The following is a 19,870-nucleotide window of genomic DNA, read 5'->3' as shown; positions in this document are numbered from 1 at the left end:
ATGTATATAAAAATCCGCTCAAAATATTAAAAGATGTTTTGACATCTGCCAGAAGTTTAAGAAAAATTAGGTACTTACAAGATGACAGACGATAGACACACTGCATACGTTGTGACGTCACTGCATATAAAATTCGAGATGCCCATATAATTTTTTAGGTATTCAGTTAATTTGACGAATATGCATTTCACGCTTTACCTCTATGAATTCTTGTCGGTCACTGTCTTATGTAAATAAAACAAGCTTTCGGAGAACCAATATTTATTTGTAATGAGAGTTTACAGCGTCCTAAACGAGCAACGAAACCCGCCGTCCGTCGTAAGGCACTAATCAATAAACGGACGCTCCGGACATCAAATAAATATGTTTGATTGGAATAACATTAAGGTGGTAGCTCAAGGTCCATTTTCATACATTTTGTTTCGGCTTTAATCTGGGTAACTAAACAAGTATTGGCAAGTAAAGAATTTAAATTCACGTCTAGTTAGTGATTAGTTCTCGCAGTTGAAGAAAAATGTAAAAATAATTAATAATCATGGATATTTCTGCCTTTAAAATTTCGTCATATTAAATTTTAAAGGCCGAAATATCCATGATTATTAATTATTTTTACGTTTTTCTTCATCACTAACTAGACGTGAAACTTGCCATTGTACCACCTTAAATATTGATTTAGTAAACTGAATTGAAACATTATAAGCCAAGGAGTAAATCATTTATCACTACAATATAATTTATTAATCATCAATACTACAGAAGGACACAATGTTACTGGAATAGCCTGTATCCGGTAATTATGTGTAAAAACATTTTACTAATTTGAACCCAACATAGATATGTCAAAATTACTTCATGATATTTACAATGTTATCGATTTGGGAATATAAATAATTCATTGAGGAATTCTAGTTTTATGTACTAAGAACTATGATTGTATGAAAAATTCTAAGGTATTGTCTTAATACTGATATTTGGTTAATTTAATCATAAGAAACAGACGCCAATACAATGAAGTATTAATGTGACAGTTAAGGACCATAAAATAATAATTTATGATTTTAGTTCAACCATAATGCCATTATATAGATAAAATATATATTCGCAACGACAAAAACATTTACAGAAATATTTTCAATTCTTTAAATATTCATACAACGTAAAAATACCGGAGTTAAACGCTCGCAAACAAGATTATTTAAATAGGTAACTTAAAACTATTTCGTAATATATATTCATTTGGATATCACCTGTTAAGCGAATTGCGTTTTTACGTTAAACCGGTTATCGGAGGTGCTGTTCGTCAATATTATTTTAAATACACAAGACTTGCAGAGGCGAGTGAAAATAAACTGAGTTGTTATGCATTTCTATTCGTTTCCATGTCATAATAATACTTCAAAGCAGACGTGCTATACAGAATATCTAATTTTCTAAATTTGTTAGATGTAATAAGTTCAAGTTGCTATCACATTATTTTGCTTACATCAACAAATTGAAATGGAAGAATGTCAATAGTGTTTGGCTTTACTTGAGAGGTACGTAAGCGATATTTAAAGCGTTTAAAATATTGAAAAATCCCACGTCTACGCTACAAGTGCGTTGTGTCTATTTTTACTATAATGTAGAGTAAAATATCTATAGCAAAGCGAATCAGAAATCCCTCCATCAAATGTTGCCAGCACAATTAACTTTTCAGTGTTACCATACCTAAAACATTTAACTAAATAATTTGCTATAAAAATATTACTGCTTTTGAGCAATTATGAGCTTGAGTTCGTGTTTTTTATATATAAATAAATTATTCCCGTTCTGTATACCCTATTTCTTTACGTCAATTGTATGCGTAGACTTTCACAGTAACAATTCCGGGAAGACTACAAATATATGTATTGATAACAGAATTGTTTCAACACAGTCTATTAATAAACTCTCAAGTGAAACTGTCCGCAACATTAAAAATTCCATGTGCTTGTTATAAGAACAAGTGAAAGTGTAACATATTAAAATAGAATTAAGATTTATTTTACGCAAACGCTATTGCAAATCTTTGCACTTGCATATGAACTAAATCTATATTATGCATATTATTAATTTTAGATTTCAAAATACACTGATTTCTAAGCCTAGTACACGATAACTTCACATCATAAGAATCAAGTTTTTTTTCTACACATTTCATAAGCATGTTACAATTTAATTTTACAAGCTATCTCATAAATTCACAGTACTAGTGCAAAGAATTGCAATAGAACACAGCCATTCATTTACACAAATAAAATTAAATTGCCTTAGTAATATCCCTTGTCTACTGCTTTGTCTACTGCTAAGAGTACAACTTCTGTTAATCTCCACAACGGTACAAGATGCATGAATGAAACGTTAATTTTAATTTATTTATATAATACTGTTATCACCATTACCTCCTGTTCTAATAAATCCGAAATATTTGATTCTAATAACCAAATCATACACTACCTTATACATCTAAATTTGGTCTCAATTTCCATTGGCTTTATCTCCTTACAATCGTTATACAATTACATCGTGTTACATATAATACTGAACAGTGCAGACAAAATTAATTTGACACTCAATTTCTTTACATACACAAATCGGCAAGATTGTAATGTACTAACACATCTAGCAAGCGATATTTACAATCAAATCCGTATTTCTATGCCATCAATGTAATTTATCTATTTAATATTAGGTTCTATTATATTAAGACTATAAGTAACGCCAATGGCCTTGAGCGTTGATCGTGTTGTTCTACAAAGCTCACTAGATGGCGGTAAGTGTAGCTACATGGTATTGTACGTTTAAATCCTTGATGAAATTATATTTTCTAGATTACAAAAAAGCAAAATATTGAAAAGTCACTTGTCTTGCGCCAATCTAATAATATTATTATACAATATCTAAAACTTGCTAGATGTACCAGTACATTCTAAAACGTAACATCTATAATCTAAGTTTTCTAAATTCCGTATGAGATCAATATAAATGCAGTTTCAAGAAGCTAACACATATTTTATTTTTGCTTCTCTCCAGCCTCAATATATCCTATTTTTATAAACTTTACAGTCCCCATAGAGTATGGGATATGAAACACGATACGAGACCAATGTGCGAGTCACATTCTGGGACTTCATTCTCTATGATAGTGTAAACTCACGTCCATGTTACGTCATCTTCGTGGAAAAACCGTGGAATGGTATTCACTATCCACTTTTGTATTGTTTTAAACGTGACGCGGTGCGTTATGTGCTTATTACGCACTGTTAAAATAACATTGGGCATAGAGAATAAGACCCCTGGTCCCTCAGCCAATCACAATCAAATGTACTATAAATCAGAAGTACATATCATTTCACAATCTTTATGCACTGATCCTGACGGTAAGTTTTGTGTAGTCAAACATATTATAATAATTGAATGGCATATCTTGTTGACCGTCCTTTTTTCTCAATGTGAAACTAATGACTTCAAATCATTAGTAAAGATATTAGATGTGTATTGACAGCTACGGCCAGCGTTTTGTCGTACACTGATCCAACAGAAAGTAAAATATAGCTAACTAGAAAAAACTAAAGTCTAGTATGCTCAATTTTTACCAAGCTTCTTTGCACACACCTCGACCTATGAGGTGCCTTGGGTTAGATTCCATATCGATATAGGTTTTGTATTTGAGCCACGTTAGACGTTGTATGACAGGAAGTCACTAGGAAGTTACTGACACCTAAATTTTTTTTTGCTGTGGTATCAGTACTGTTGAGTGTTGGGCGTATAACTATTATTTCTGACATAGAACCTAGCATTTCCCAGTCAGCAATATTGTGCCGTAAAGTGACGTAAAAGATATTGGCATTAAATAATACGGCAAAATAACAAAAATGACCTTTCGCTATGAACTTTGCTCCATAAATATCGTGTAAATGTCAACGCTCAGAGACAGTATATGCATTCATAAATTAGCATAATTTCTTGACATCCTTGAAACAACTTTCCACTGAACTTAGCAAGTGACCAGTGAAATTTTAAATTATTTATTACAGGTCTGCAGTCGTATGTCAGTTTCTACGCAGGTGGTAGGATTGTGCGGTCATCTAAGTGGTAGCTGGTAGGGCCATATTGTCTTCTCAGTTCCTAGCCGTATATACTAAGTGCCTGTATCACGAAGTCTGAATTAACGCCATTAGTCAATATAAGACGACGAAATATAAAAGTCATACTTCAAAACTAATGGTTATTTTCAATAGTGCTATACTGCCGTGCTAAGACCAAAAGCGATATCTCAAAAAAAAAAAACAAAATGTTGATTTTTTGACGTCGGATAGCTTGAAGAAATGCTCATTGAACTTACCTAAATAACGGTACCTTGTTTAGAACTTGTTAAAAAAAACTTTAAAAGAATTTTTCTATCTCAGTTTTACATACAAAACTATATTTACAAAACTTCGATTATCTTGAAATAATGTTTCCCTGACATACCGTTTTTGCGCTTAGCACGGCAGTATATTATGTATGAACTGGCGAATAACGTTGTTAAATAGGTCCTTAGTTATACGATCGTGTGGTGTGTCCATTAGTTTAGGAGAAACTGTCCTGTTCGCACTCGTCCCACGAGTCGCAGTCGTAGTGGTCGCAGTCGTAGTCGATGTCGCAGGCGGCGTGGCCGGTCGCGTCCGAGCTGATGTCCGTCAACGCCGCGTCCGACACCGGCTTTGACGATATGTCCAGGATCTGACGAGTTTGAGATGTTGATATATTTATAATAATAATAATATCAGCCGTGTATTATTTACTGTCTCACTGCTAAGCACGGGCCTCCTCTAATACTGAGAGGGATTAGGCCTTAGTCCACCACGCTGGCTTGTACGGATTGGTAGACTTTACACACCCTCGAAAATTCCTATAGAGAATTTCTCAGGTATGCAGGTTTCCTCACGATGTTTTCCTTCACCGTCAAAGCAAGCGATAATTCACGAAGTATACATACATAATTTTTGAGAAAAGTCAGAGGTATGTGTCCTTGGGATTTGAACCTGGAGAATTCGTCTCAGCAGTGCGTTCCATAACCAATTAGGCTATCGCTGCTATACGTTAATATATTTATTTATTGATATTCAGTGGTGTTGATTAATTTGCCTGATGTTACATACGGACGTTTGTCTTAGCAAATAAATATGTCATCAGTCGTATCAAGTAATTTTTTAGTTTATTACGTGATTTATATTAAATAAAAGAACTGACAGAGCGACAGAATGGACAAACTTTGCCCGTAATTTTGCCAGTTGAAAACCAATTTTTATTTTATTGATAGCATTCAGTTTTACTATGTGTTTTATTGTTGATCGACATCCGTATGTCACCCAAGGTGAGCACTGAAAAACACCATTGTGCTGTGGTTCGCGCTACAGCGCAACATTTTTATGTCGAGTGGTCACCTACATGTCACGGTGACGATACGGCTTGAAATCTTCCACATCTATTTTTGTTTTTATTTAAAATTATTTCTAGTTTTATTAGTACGTAAGCTGTAGTGGCGAATGGTGAAATTTTACAAACGGTAACCCGAGGCAATAATATTGCCTTAGTTAACGTATCGCGATCAATTTAAGAGAATCAAAAATAAACACAAATAGACGAAGACGGTAGGAATCGGGTTGTATGGACGATTCGCCACTGGTAAGCTGTATATTTAGTTTTATTAGTACGTCATATATGTTGTTGAAAAATGTTTTTTTTTTTTACTTCTAAATGTGTGTGTAATATGTATCAGTTAAGTAGGCAATGTACATACGTCTGCGGAGGAGCGCAGGCTGTAGTTGTCGGAGTGCGCCACGGAGGAGCGCTTGGGCTCGGAGCGCGACACCGCCTTGTCCTCCCAGCGCGCCGCCGTCTCCGACGGGACCGAGCGCTCTGCGACACAACAGGGGCCTTATTCTCTATCCCGCACGTTATTTTAACAGTGCGTAACGACCACGTAACACAACACATCTTGTTTAGGACTATAGAAATTTGGCTTACAGAATACCATTCCACGCACATTTCTCAAAGATATGACACGGCCGCGTTACGCGTTTACACTATCATACAGAATAAGGGCCCAGGGTGACGTTAGAATGACGTGTTCATTTTGAGGTCCTGGAGCTTTACCAAGGTGCAGATGGAGGCCAACGTGGGGTTTTTGGGTGGTAAGAATCCGGCATACCCTACTTACCACTATTAGGTGGGGATCTAAGAGGATTTTCCCCCATGAAAAAAAGGGGTGACGCGTCTGCATCGGACCTTTCACTCCATGTATTTAGAATGAGGCAAGAAACACGATACAACTCCGTGTCGTTTTATTGGGATTTGTTAAGTTAACCCGTGACTAAGGCAATGTTCTCTCAATCAATCACAAATATAAAAGTTTAACGAAATCGACTTTTGAGTCGTGTTTTTTGGCACTTTCTATGCAGACAGACTTTTTTTTATCCAGGAGTGTGATATTACCGAACTAACGGGCTTTTGAACATTATAAGTTTCACTGGTCTTGTGAAGTAGCGTCAAGACACCCAGAAAGAAGTAAAGCATCGAATCGAGAGATGAAACATAGACAACCTAATCTAAAAGAGGTTTGGTAAGTAACTAATAGAGACTAAATGTCGATACCTTTAGCCAGCGGGTCGGCGAGGGACACGGGCGATCCACTGCGAGGTGACAGACTGCCGCTGTAGTACATTTCAGGGTTGGCCTCGTGCCGATCTGTACACATATAATAATGTATCTGTTACACGAATTACACTAGATTTTCATGTTTCTATAAAAAATATTACGATAGAAATTATTCATAATGATTTCTTATGTTTACGCCTATGTTAGACCTTAAAATTGAACTATTTTTCGGATTTTATCGCGGCTTTAATATTTCAGTTTTCTCCCGACGTTTCGAAGACTTTGCAGCCTTCGTTGTCACGTGACCACGAAAATTAAAACCGCGATAAAATCTGAGTAATTATTCACTTTATCTGTCCTCTATATCACTGTAGCTTATGAAATAAAATAGTTAATAATGCTCCCTGTAACTAACTTCATGCCGGACGAGTTAATGCGTGCATGCAGTAGTAGCCATAGATAATAGTTTTGAAAAGGAAATACGACTCATGCTATAATTATCATTCATAATACTCTTTTGACACATAACAGGAAAGTCGATAGAGGCTTTATTTTATAATAAACCCTTTGCCCCTCACTATCCTAGTGATCAATAAAAACATACTGACCGCAATCAACAATCTCGTGAAAGACGTAGGTGTTGATGGCGACCGGTTGCTTTATCCACGGGTGCGACATTAACTGTGCCACTGTACATCTGTTGGCGGGATCCTTGCACAGCATCCAGCGGAGAAGTTGCTCCAGATCTGTGAAATCAAGGCAGAGTTATAGTCCGAATTGGTACAGAAAATTTTTCAATCAGAATAAAGTGTGTTTGACATGCTTATTTATTATCACCATTGATTTTAGCGGATAATAAAGTCTATATTATTCTTGCAGGTATTGCGTTATGAGACATTTTTTTTTAATCTTTATTTAAGGGTCTTGGTCGTTATTTCACCGTTACGTCGCTCCGTACGTCCACTTTTACCCGTGCCTACTCACTTTTGATATCATATTTTTTTAATAAAGCCCTAGCCTCTTCCGATACAGGAACCGACAAAAAGTATTTATACTGCCTACATTGAAGCTCAAAGTATGAGGTCCACTTCGCACACACTCCGAAAAACCATGATCTACGTAATCTCTTACTCCACAATCTGAGCAAATTGGGGAGTTTGGTGGTGTCAAAACAATGAACTATGCACCAGTGCGGCCCTTCCGCGGAGGTGTTGTCCCGCACTGTGGCGCGGCCACGCGAGTGAGTGAGACGGTGTTCACACAACACTCCAATTGCGTACGCGCCGCTCGCGTTTAACGCCAAATAACACAATTGTTATGCGGGCCGCAGTCAATGTGGTATCATCGAAAAAATATATATTACTAGTTACTTTTTTTATTTCCAAATGTATCGAGAAAGTAAGTTTAATTCACATCAAAAGTGTTTCATATAGGATAAGGCGGAGGGGGGGGGGGCTCCGTTATTTGATACGTAATTCACCCCCTATAAGTAGTTAGTTATAAATAAATGTACACCTTCGGAGACAAGTTGCGGAAAAGCCAGCGGCCCCTGTATGGTGTCCTCGATGTCCGAGAATGGGTTAACATAGAACGTGAGCACATACAGTGTTATCCCCATCGACCACATCTCTAGCTCCGGACCTGCATACCTAAAATTAAAAAACAAGGTCAACTTGTTTAACAAAAAGAAAAATGCATCAAGAAAAAAAAAAGTTTCACATTCAACTCGCTTTTGCTAGCGGCTTCGCTTGTGTGAAAAAGTTTTTTTATTAAAAAGTAACATTTGTTCATCACTGGATCTGATCCTATTTCCATACAAAATGACATCGAAATCTTTCATTCAGACAGACAGGCAGGAAATATGTTTTATAATATGTAAGGATGATTAACACAAATAAAATAACAAAATTTTCGAAAAAAAAAATGATTATATACATTCAATATTTATGATGAAATATTAAATATGACATTTATTTTTCTACGTTGCCATTTTAATTTCACTGATCTCTGACATTAGCTTTTGCGGCGTATAGGTAGCTAGGGGGGGGGGGGGCATTGTGGGGCAATTTTTATTTCAGCCCTGCTTGCAATAACAGCTGCCCTACCTTAAATTCAAGTCTAGCTACGGCCCTGATAGGTAGACACCACTGTAGAGGATCAAATGGTCGCGTTCCTCCATGGAAGGGGAAGATCATGCAGATTTTGCCTGTGACCGGCCGCGGCCCTTCCGACGGTTCCTATTCGGAGGTGGTATATACGCTACACGTAGCTCGAATTCTGCTATCGTAAATCATTATCGTCTCTCGTCACCTAGCGTGATTGTTGTGCGTTATTATTATGTATAAATCATATCTATTTTCTCGTAGTTCCATTGATGTTGACGAGATGGCGGTGTGTATAATAATTTTACCGCCATGTGATGCCCCATCTAATATTGTAATCTATGAATCATATGTTATTTTGTATTTAATCACTTGAGGTACAATAAATAAAGCAGTTTATACTATCATCGGGATCGTTTTATTCATCCAATCTACCATCCTCACAGCCACATCACTCCCCCCGGTGCACGGAGTTAACGCGGGGAACTACCGCCACACATATTACCAGAAGCTTAAACGATATACAACAGAACATAATTGTTATTCAACTTACTTATTCCCAGCCAGCACTTCCGGACTACAATACTCCGTGGTCCCGTAGAAAGTTGAGAACAGCGTGTCTTTGCTCATGAACGTGGCTGAGCCGAAATCGATCAGCTTCACGTGGAACTTGTTGTCGATAATAACGTTTTCATCTTTTATATCCCTGTGTAATATGTTGAGCGAGTGCAGGTATTCGACTGCTTGTCCTATCTGTATGTGAAACAAAAATTATTCATGTTTATCCATATTATCTACTATGTAGTATGTCAGTAAAATCTAACCTAAAACATAAAAAAGACAACCATTTTTTTCTATACTAACATGGCGAAGTGGCTACACAGCATTTGATGATAAATGCAGTGGCGTCCATAGATCGACACCGAACCATAAAGAAACATATCATGCTCTTCATAGACCTTGCAGTGTCAAGAGAATCGATAAAAACATAACTAAACAATAATCGGAATCAGTTAGTAAACTCACCTGTCTGAATATGTAGCTGAGCAGCGGCTCGTCGAGGCGGGGCCGCCGCTCTATGAACTCGAACAGGTCCATGCCGGCGCCGTGCTTCTCCATCACCATTTGGAAGTACTTGTCGTTCTCGAACATGTCTACCACGCTCACCTATGGGATGGGGACATACATTTTCCTTTATGTACCGCCGATTTTAATAAACAATTCCAGTAGCCTTTTCGATTGATAGCAAAAAATTATCAACAGGAATAATGTTATTTTAATTTATTTATTTTGGTTGTTTTATTTTCGTGAACGGGTTGAATGTTAGATTCATTTATTGAAATGTCGTTAGCCACAAGTGTTGGGAGTTAAAAATATTATGATTCTATTTGAACTTCTATAATTGAAGTCATAAAGATCGAATAGATAGCTAGAGGCAGCAACGAAAAATTACTCTCCTACTGCAAAATACTTTTTGTGCTGACTGTACAAAACAGCTTTATACTGTACCTTTTTCAGGTTTGCGTTTGTTCGCTAAAACATAACGAATACTCACAATATTAGGATGTTTGAGTGTAAGCAGTAGACTGAGTTCTAGCGGGACGCGGCGTCCGTCGGGCCCGTCGACCCAGAACTGCGCGCCCACCTTCTCCTTCAGTATGAACTTGGCGACGGTCAGCAGCCGGTCCGAGCGGCGGTACGCCATTTTCACGCAACCGTACGCGCCTTTACCTGTACGTACAAGAAATTACATTTTTTCTATTTGATTATAATTCTATTATTGTACTAATTTTATTTGAACTGAAGATAGCCACAAGCAGTGACAACTTCATTGTTTTCAAATGAATGAAATAACTAACTTCTAGCTGATCCACAACATTAGGTACAGTAATATATACATGAAAAAAGTACTGAATAGTCAAAACGCTTGAAAAGCATTAATATCAGTTAAGTGTCCTAAACTTACCAATCTGCTTGAGAGTAACATAATGCTTGCTGTACTCGCCAGCTACTTGCTCGTCACCGCACTGACTCACTAACGACATCGATTGAGGTCGACTGCTGGCTGATTTGTTACCCTGTAAGACAGAAATTAAATGATTTCTATAATATATGTAACGAATCTATAACGACGCAGCATTGTAATTCGAAGTTATGTGTCGCATTGCAAATTTTTTTGCGCAGGCACTGTGTAATCATGTCAAAACGCTGGTTATCTTTTTAGAAATATAAAATAATAGTTGTCAGATTTATGCAGTTCTACGATAGTAACTTACGAGTATAAGTGAATTGTCCGCAGTGGAGGCGATGCTCGAAGCTAGAGTAGTGTGTCTCGGAGCGTCCTCCAACTGCACGCCGAGCCAAATGCACCGCACGCGGCTGCCGTTAGCCAGCTGCATGCTAGATACCGTGTATAACACGTCTGGGGAAAAAGAAAAGTTTTTGCTAAGAATAAAACTGATTTATTTTATGTTTAGGTTGTTTGCTAAGTGATGTACGAAGAAACAGTACTTGTATAATCACAAATTATTCATCAACTAGCGACCCGCCCCGGCTTCGCACGGGGGCAATGCTAATTCTAAATACACTACAGAAAAACTGTGAACGTTGTATATAAAAACATAGCGGCTTGCTCTGGCTTCGCACGAGTATAACATAACAAAATAACAGTATTTCTCCACTATTTAATTGATGTTATTATACATATAAACTTTCCTCTTGAATCACTCTATCTGTAGTTTTAAAGATTTCAGCATACAAAGGGACATAGGGACAGAGAAAGCGACTTTGTTTTATATTATGTAGTTAAGATGCACTTAATAGCTCAATGGAAGTTTTAAAAATGCACAGCATTGACAAGTGGAGTCGGTATGTGTGGTGCAGCATACTGACGCAGCTCGGTGCCGTCGCGGTGCAGCACGAGGCCGCGGTAGGTGCCGTCGGGCGCGGCGCGCGGCGCGGCGGCGGGCTGCGGCGTGGACGTGCTGACGTGCGCACGCGCCGCGCGCTTGGCCGCGCACGGGGTCTTCGGCTCCTCCTCTGCAATAATACTATGGATTGTACCCTTGATATAAAATTGTACATGTTTGTAAAAGGCAGTACTACTACGAGGAACACGTACAAAAGTTTGCTAGTTTCTAACACAAAAAAAGCATTCGCAAAGATATATAGTCTTCAGTAAATAATGTTATCATTTCTCATCACCTTCGCATATAAATATGCAGTCTTAATTATAAACATTTTTAAAAACGAGAAAAACAAATCACATTGAACTGCAAAAACAAAATTATATTAGGCATTTTCTAATAAGTTCTATAATTAAAATTACCATATTTCTTCCTCGGCGCCGACTCGGTCTGTGTCTCTAAATCGATATCATTGCTCAAACTATCGATACTCTCATTCCCGTTGTGTTTCGGCAAATCCTCTATCTCGCACCCAGGCGGAGGCATCTCGTTTATCGGCGTCAAAAAATCCGCACTCGTCTCGTTAGAATCACAAAAATCAAGCGACATGCTGGTCTTATCATCCTTCACTTGTCCGGGCAAGTTGGCTTTCAAGGATCTGTACTTACTGGAGTCAAAGGAGAGTCTTAGCGAGGGATCGTTCATCCTCACACGAGGAGTGCTGCCAGTCGGTGTCACCTCTTGGGAATGCTGGGACGTGTAATATATGGAATCTGATTTCTCCGAAGGCTTAGCATTCACCGTCTTCGCTGGATTACTCTGTTCCGATCGCAGGATATTCTCGGACCGAGATTTCGAGATACTACTGTGACAATAATTCTCATCGTCGATGGATATTCCGGACATTCCTGAAGTGACGTCTGGTAATGCAGATATGTCATTCCTTTGCTCTGTTGTGCTGATGCTGGAGACCATGTCCTGCGTGGGGGTGGGTGTGTGGGTGACCAGGCTGCAGGATTTGTCGAGACACAGCGCGCTGGATGATTTCTCGCGGGTGGTGGACAGTATTGATGGCTGGACGTTGAGCGACATGCAAGCTGATTTTTGGCTTCCGTTGAATGCGCCGCAGGAGTCGTCATCCGTGTCTGAAACTGAAGAAACAATAATGTGACGTATTGTAAAATTTTGAAACAAAGAACACCCTGGAGGTTCAAATTTTTCAATTAATAGAAATGATTTGACAAGCATAGTCTAGTATTATTAACAATGTTGCTTAATACAATATTAAAATGTGGGAATTACTCGAGGCAGTAAATTGTAGGTTCCTAATATCCCAAATTTTTTTTTATTGCTTTGAATGACGAGACGAGCATTCTGTTTGCTTAATGGTAAGCGATACGACCGCCCATAAACAGTAGAATCCCCATCCAATATCTTGAATTACAAAGTATTGTTTGGTATTCCACTGAGGCATGAGATGTTAGGTGTTATTATGTCCACTAATACCAATAAGAAGATCAAGGCCTTACGGAAAATATTTTCAAAATCTCACCAGATCCATTATTCTCATTGTTGACTGGCGAAAGGGTCATGTTCCGCGTCCTGTCTGGTACCTTCACAATATCGGCTTCGCGGCAGAAGTTCTGTATGACGTCACCGATGTGATGGCCGATCACTTCTGAGTGCGGTTTGCCAAACGTCAACATTGCGAAGTGGTGGTTACACGCAGTTATAATGCCGGCCTCGTCTACAACTAGGAGACCGCTCACGTTGTATGTTACCTAGAAACATTGATAAGATGCTAAGCGTACACGCGTTAGGTATTGAACACCTTGATCAAAATACAAACCAAATGGTGTTCTCTAAACGTCGTTTGGATAACGCGTGTGTAAGGTTTGTTATGTGAATGAGGTCTTATTTGTACACCTTTTGTAAGGAGATGATACCTTTGAAATAGATAAAGTAATGGGTCTATAATTTTAGCTGTTTTTCGAAAGTTTTTAGTGTCTCTCGAACGAGAGGGTCCGACTGGGTAAATATCACCACAATGTTTATTTCTACCAGCATGCTAAATTATGCAAGCACTATTTTTCCAGGTTGAAGTACATCATAGTCGGTGCAACTAGAGTACAGAGCATATAATAAAGATGGAAAGGTTAGGAGATAGACAAGCTTACTCACCCTTACATTAACTTCTAAAACAGGTCTTTCCTTGTGTGTCTTCATGGTGGACCAGACCGTGGTGTCAGCGTTTTCCGGTTTCGATACCCACAAGCAGAGAGGGAAACATCCGCCATCTAACGTTCTGCCTGTGAATTGTATAATTTTGTATCACATATTTACACAATTTCACTATACAAGAATGAACTCACCAATTTAATTTTTAACCGACTTAAAAAAAAGGGCGAGGTCCTCAATTTGACTGATCTTTTTTGTTTTAAACGACTTCAAAAAAAGGAGTAGGTTCTCAATACGAATGCAATTTATTTTTATGTTTAAGCCGACTTCATAAAAAGAAGAGGTTCTCAATTCGACTGTTCTTTTTTCTGTTAAGACATTCTTCACCGCAAAGCAACTGGTATCCAAACTTGAATATTTCCAACAACATTTACCTGTAGCCTTCTGCTTGGACACACTCTTAGATATAGTAGCTGCTTGGTCCGGCAGCCGTATAGACGGTATGAGCGAGTTGATGGGCAGACCGATCAGCTTGTCGCAGGACTCGGCGCCGAACAGCGCCGCGGCGTCCACGCCCTCGCACGACACCACCACGCCTGTCTCCGCGTCTATTGATAGCTACAACGGGATATAAATGCTGTATTTTTGCATCATTAAATAGGTAAATAGCCTAGTAACCAGTGTAACTACTGGACATAAGACTTAACACCTCATGTCTCGATGGAGAGCGCAATGGAATACCAAACAATATGTAATTCAAGGTGTTGGATGGTGTTTCTACTGTTTATGGGCGGTCGTATCGCTTACCATCAGGCGAACGGCAGGTTCGTCTCGTCATTTAAAGCAATAAAAATAATAATAATAGCAATCTTTCATTGCTTGCACTAAGTCTGGCGTTTTACAAGATTCTATGGATAAAGGATTCTATGGATAAAAGTGATAATTTCATCCACCTACTCTGTTTATCTCCACACCACCCTAAGGGCATTAAGTCTGCCGTGTACAACATTTAATTGTATAGGAAGTGCAAATAAATAAATAATTATAGTTACAAAGTAAACTGAACCCAATGTCAATTTAAATAAAGATCAACAGAGAAAATAAATCCTTCGGATTGAAAATATTCTTCTCTGTTTTATTGGATTTATACCAGCTGATACCGGAACTTGGGAATACATCTTTCTTTCCCAGCATGTAGTTTAATAATTTGCCAACAACATAGCAAAGCGAATCTTATTTGAGTCTCAGGAAGACAAAATTGAATCCAGCAATAATATGTCTTAATTAGATATGCTGGATAAAGCCTTGACTATAATAACTTACACTTACCACAACATTTTTGCAGTTGACCGGCTCTGCAACTACTAAGCAAGGCCCGTCGTTGTCCAACTGTCTTATCCACAATGATACTTGGACAGCGCCACCGCCCTTACTTATGAGTTCAACCACCTGAAAATTTACTTAAGGATATTTATGTGTACACAGTTATAAAAATATTTCATATCTACCCTAGAGCTGCACCTTAAGAATTACAATTAATGATTGTCGACATGTAATAAAGCTACTATTGATCTGACTGGTTTTCACTCGAGTTAATCAACGACACTACAATATTGCATGTCCAACCTCTTTTTATATAAATGTATTTCTGTACAGATACTATAGTAAGTTCTTTGAGCCAGTTATGTCACCAAAGAACATCCAATGAGCACAGAAAAAAATCAGTATTGTACAAAAAACTTTCACTCCTTATAACAAGGGACCTCACACAGCTGGAGGAATGTGGTTCGATGATACCTCTGCTTACCCCTCGCAAGGGGAAAAGGCGTGATACTATGTATGAGCTTATATTTACTTTTCCACTGAGCAAAACAACGGTGCCGTCTTCAGAAGTATCGCCGTCTTCAGGCCCGTGGAAACTGAACGCCCTGCAGGTCCTGTTCCGGAGTAGGTCTGAGAAACGCAGACCGCACAACTCACCAGACGAGTAGCCCAGTAAGGAGCAAGCCTTGCTGTTTACTATTAGAATCTGTAGGAAAAAGTTAAACTATGATTTATGTTATAATAAACAAAACTGTTTTTTGAAAGTTTCGAGTATAGAAGCGATTAATTGCAATGTAAATAAAAATCATGTGTATTCTTCAAACAGTACTAAAAAAATTTGCTTTGGTAGGCATATGGTTTAAGAAGTCTTATATAATTAATCTGAAGTTCAAATCGAAATTATCTTAACAATATGTCTGGTATCCGGATCACAAACTTAGCAAGCAATATGATTTGAAAAAATGTTGAAAATCCAAACTCACTTTAGAAGAGCTAGGTTCTACAGTGAAAACAGCCTTGCTTGGATTGATAGTTTGCTGCAAGCGGTCAGTTTGAGATTGTGCTGGGGAGCTGGCAACATCCCCCGCAGCCAGTGATGCGTTGAAACGAAGACCGTTGGGTCCATCAACTGAAAATAGACTTTACTGATTACAATAATAAGGTTTTTTTCTGTATACAATATTATTACATTAATTGTTTTTATTCCATATAGGCATAAGATTATCTTTAGAACACATCATAAATAGCTACTTTCAGAATCATTTTAAATAAGCACATATTATACAAGTAAAATTGAAATACACAAAATATACATTTGTAAAGTGTACCTCTAACAATATCAATACTAGACTTTAATTTAGTTGGTGTTTCCAAATCCATTTTGAATGGTTTAACTTTCCTCTTTAGCCTTGGGAAACTCTGGTTGCCCTCAAATGAACAGTTGCTGAATACATTTTGGAACCTGGGTTGTGGTTTGACAGTCCTGCAATAAACAATTCCATCATACCTATTTTGCTGTTTAGCATATTATGCTAATCTAGATACTATTGGCACTGTTGTGGTAAAAATACCATCTACACTGGGTGGGTACCTAAATACTTATAGATGTTTCTTCTTAACTATAAAATTTATATAATTTTAATAGTATTATCATTTTTACCGCTACCTCACAAGCAGTTAAATTTATTGTAAATTATTTTTACCACCCAACCGGTGGCCAATGAATATTATTTTTTCTTCATTTAATACCTATGAGAAAAATAATTCTCTAATTGAAGCCATTACTGTTGCTATGAGTATTACTGGACATGAGTGCTGCATAAACCAACTTAAACAAAACCATTATTTGGCTGGGTTCTAACTAGCAGTCCAATTCTAAGCAAATTATATAAGTTAAACTTATACAAAATGCTTCATTTCGAATTCAAATTTATAGCGTCTAAGTTATATGTGCCAATGAATTAATTTTAATTTTATTGCCTTGTTTTGACTAGGTTTGCCACTTGGAGCTTAGCATGATGCTTTCAGGGCTCTAGCAATGTGAAGGCTTCCAAGATTTAATACTTATTATTTACTTGAGAATTTTGAATGACAAATTGATATTTATTCATATATATACACATTTAAAGTGTTGTTATTTGCTCACAATTAGTTATTTCTTCGCCTTCACATAAAGTTGGTTTGGGCTACAAAATTGTATAGGACTCACAAATTGATTAAATCCAATTAATTATTAACACAAACCTGCATTTGAAGTCAATCTGTGTAAACTGTTCAGGCGTATGTAAATTCGGGCTTTCATCCCTCACGAGATTATAATCGAGTCTAGTTCTCTGCGAAACAAAGGAGAAACGTAAAACATTTTGCTATTATACTAAGCACGAATTTCAAGCTTTACTTACATGTTTTGGAGTCAAATTTAGATGTGTAGGAGAGTAAACATCCACAAAACGACCCAGTCTCGGCTTCACAGGGGTAAATCCTGATGTATCCGCACCACCGTTACTAGAAAATATCGTAATTTACTAAGCTCGCTTGTATAACACTGAAATACTATTTATCGAAACAAATTCTCCTTTAACAACTGCGGAAATGCTAAAGGTCTGCTTTATGATTTATTTACATCGTTCAAACTTATTTTGGGGTGGAAAATCAATACAATCAAGCGCGCAAGTTCAAATACGCAACGTAAATATTCGTGTTTGTATTTTACCTGTTGTAATTCAGTAGCCCTGCTCTTTCCATTGATAACGTGTGAATTGTCCCTTATGAAAAAAAATAGATTATTGATAAAATCTTTGGGTTGTCTTTGTGTTTCAAAAGTCACCGTTAGTTCATAGTAATTTCAAACAATAGAAAAATATCAGCTGCTGTATCAGCTGTCAAAAGTTTTATTGCCGCCATATTTTTATAGGTACTATTATTTTTTAAATTAAGTAGGTATGTACATACAAATATTTTATATTTTTAATAATTAATATATACTCTTCTTTAAACGTAAATAATGTGCAATACGTATTTTGTAATTATATTATATATTCATTATAATTTGTTGAATTGTTTCAAGACTCACAATTTAGTTCTGAGGTACGTCAAGAGAGGGCATGATAATAAAATGAAATTCTTTCAACCTTTTTGGATTTTAAAGTGAAAAATATTCAATCTAAATAATAAATAAACGGTGGTAGAATTTTTCTATAATTTTTTTATACACTTTTTTAAGAAAAAATGACATACTAATTTAATTTGGTTTTGAACCCTGTTATGTTCATTATATATAATCTGCTATTTCACGCGTATTTGCAACTGGGAGCGTGGCGTCTCCTGTAATCCGGCTACTCGGAGGTTGGGTTCAGAGGATGGTTTGAGGTCGGGAGTCACTGGTGCTGAGTGGCCCATGTTGACTGGACGTCCACACTAAGCCTGGTATTAATATGGATCCCCCAGAGGAGTCTGGGGGATGCAGGTTGACTAAGGAGGGGCGAACCGGGCCAGGGGGGAAACCCAGCAGCCAAAAGTCCCCGTATCGGGCAGTAGTGGGATAGCGGCCGGGAGTGGGTGCTCAGTATCAGCCTGACCGATATAATCAGACCTGTTCCTTTTGCCCATTATATTTTTGGAGAAAAGAAAAAATATTTTCACTAACGGTATAATGGAACAGCCTTTACTTTTGTGAATTTGTATAAGAAAGCAATATTATTGTGATAATTACTGAGGATAATTAAGTGCTTGTTATCATTAAATAACATTTAGAGTTCAATGTATATCTAAGTACTTATTTTTTATTGTACTTTTACAATCCGCTATTGAACTCAAGTGTCAAGTGATGGTCATTTTGAAGTTAAGAGTACTGTCAAACACATTGCCCTTTATCGGTGGTGAAGGGCCCTTATTATTTAAAAATACGATTTCGACAGGCTTATCATTGCTTTCTTGTTCAATAGGTATGCCTACCTGCCATCAAATAATAATCAGGTAAGTAAATATTATTAATTAATTCATTTCCATACATTCTACTAAAATGGAAATGACTGGCTTTCCTTTTAAAAAAATTCAACCTTTACAACTGTTGCATAAACAACATTGAATATTTATTCGATAAATAATATATCCATACAGTTTTAATATTTACGAATGCGACAAAGGCTTCTTTTATATATTTTATCCAAGGGTTTTTTGGTCCGTAACTTGGACATTGGACATCTTACGCTATGTTCTAAAATATTTGCAAGTGTTTCAACATGATTATTTTGTGGTATTATGTATGGTCGTATCAACGTTTTCCAGGAACGTTACAATTACAGGTAAAGTACGTTGCGTTCCGGTTGCTGTCCATTACTTTCAATTCTCAAGGTCTTTACAAAGCACTCCACCCAAGTATGCCAATGTAAGTAAAACTTGATTAAATTGACTTTGAACATTAATCCTAAAGTAATAAGAATGATATTGATTGCATTGGTAAGGTAATGCTAACGTAATTGTGGATTAATTAATGTTAAAGTCAAGTTGGACATTGGTGTCGATAGTAGGGCTTTGTTCACGGATGTTGGTATTTATCATTATGTGTAGATTAAAGCCGAACTGAAACAATGACCATGCAAGGTGAACGGAATATATTAAATAATATATAGTTCGAATTACTTACGCAGTGCCTTATTTATCGGATGTCTACACACTTTTTAAGTATAAGATAATCTATTG

General features: G+C 37.2%; 1 protein-coding gene across 1 annotated transcript; it reads right to left on the bottom strand.

The window, feature by feature from the left end:
• Positions 1-1,235: 1,235 nt before the first annotated feature.
• LOC115441271 (PAS domain-containing serine/threonine-protein kinase) lies at positions 1,236-18,063 on the bottom strand. Its single transcript, XM_030166000.1, has 22 exons — positions 17,883-18,063; positions 17,572-17,674; positions 17,414-17,502; positions 16,498-16,652; positions 16,153-16,298; positions 15,702-15,875; positions 15,176-15,295; positions 14,281-14,464; positions 13,850-13,977; positions 13,221-13,449; positions 12,091-12,819; positions 11,655-11,801; positions 11,039-11,184; positions 10,729-10,840; positions 10,318-10,493; positions 9,789-9,929; positions 9,316-9,515; positions 8,176-8,309; positions 7,269-7,406; positions 6,658-6,750; positions 5,804-5,922; positions 1,236-4,743 (listed from the first exon to the last, which is right to left on the bottom strand). Exons 1-22 carry the CDS (start codon positions 17,912-17,914, stop codon positions 4,591-4,593), a joined length of 3,648 nt encoding a protein of 1,215 aa, XP_030021860.1. The 5' UTR covers positions 17,915-18,063; the 3' UTR covers positions 1,236-4,590.
• Between the last annotated feature and the right edge of the window lie 1,807 nt (positions 18,064-19,870).

This window comes from Manduca sexta, chromosome 25, assembly GCF_014839805.1.
Source record: "Manduca sexta isolate Smith_Timp_Sample1 chromosome 25, JHU_Msex_v1.0, whole genome shotgun sequence".
Taxonomy (NCBI): Eukaryota; Metazoa; Arthropoda; class Insecta; order Lepidoptera; family Sphingidae; genus Manduca; species Manduca sexta.
The sequence above is the reverse complement of the archived record's forward strand: the minus strand, read 5'-3'. Positions and strand labels throughout refer to the sequence as shown.

Excerpts from the sequence above, each read along its gene's own strand:
- LOC115441271 (XM_030166000.1), bottom strand. The coding sequence starts at position 17,914 with ATGGAAAGAGCAGGGCTACTGAATTACAACAG. Across the intron at positions 10,841-11,038 it reads CGGACAATTCACTTATACTC|GGTAACAAATCAGCCAGCAG; the intron begins GTAAGTTACTAT and ends TCTGTCTTACAG. Across the intron at positions 7,407-8,175 it reads TCCGCAACTTGTCTCCGAAG|ATCTGGAGCAACTTCTCCGC; the intron begins GTGTACATTTAT and ends TTGATTTCACAG.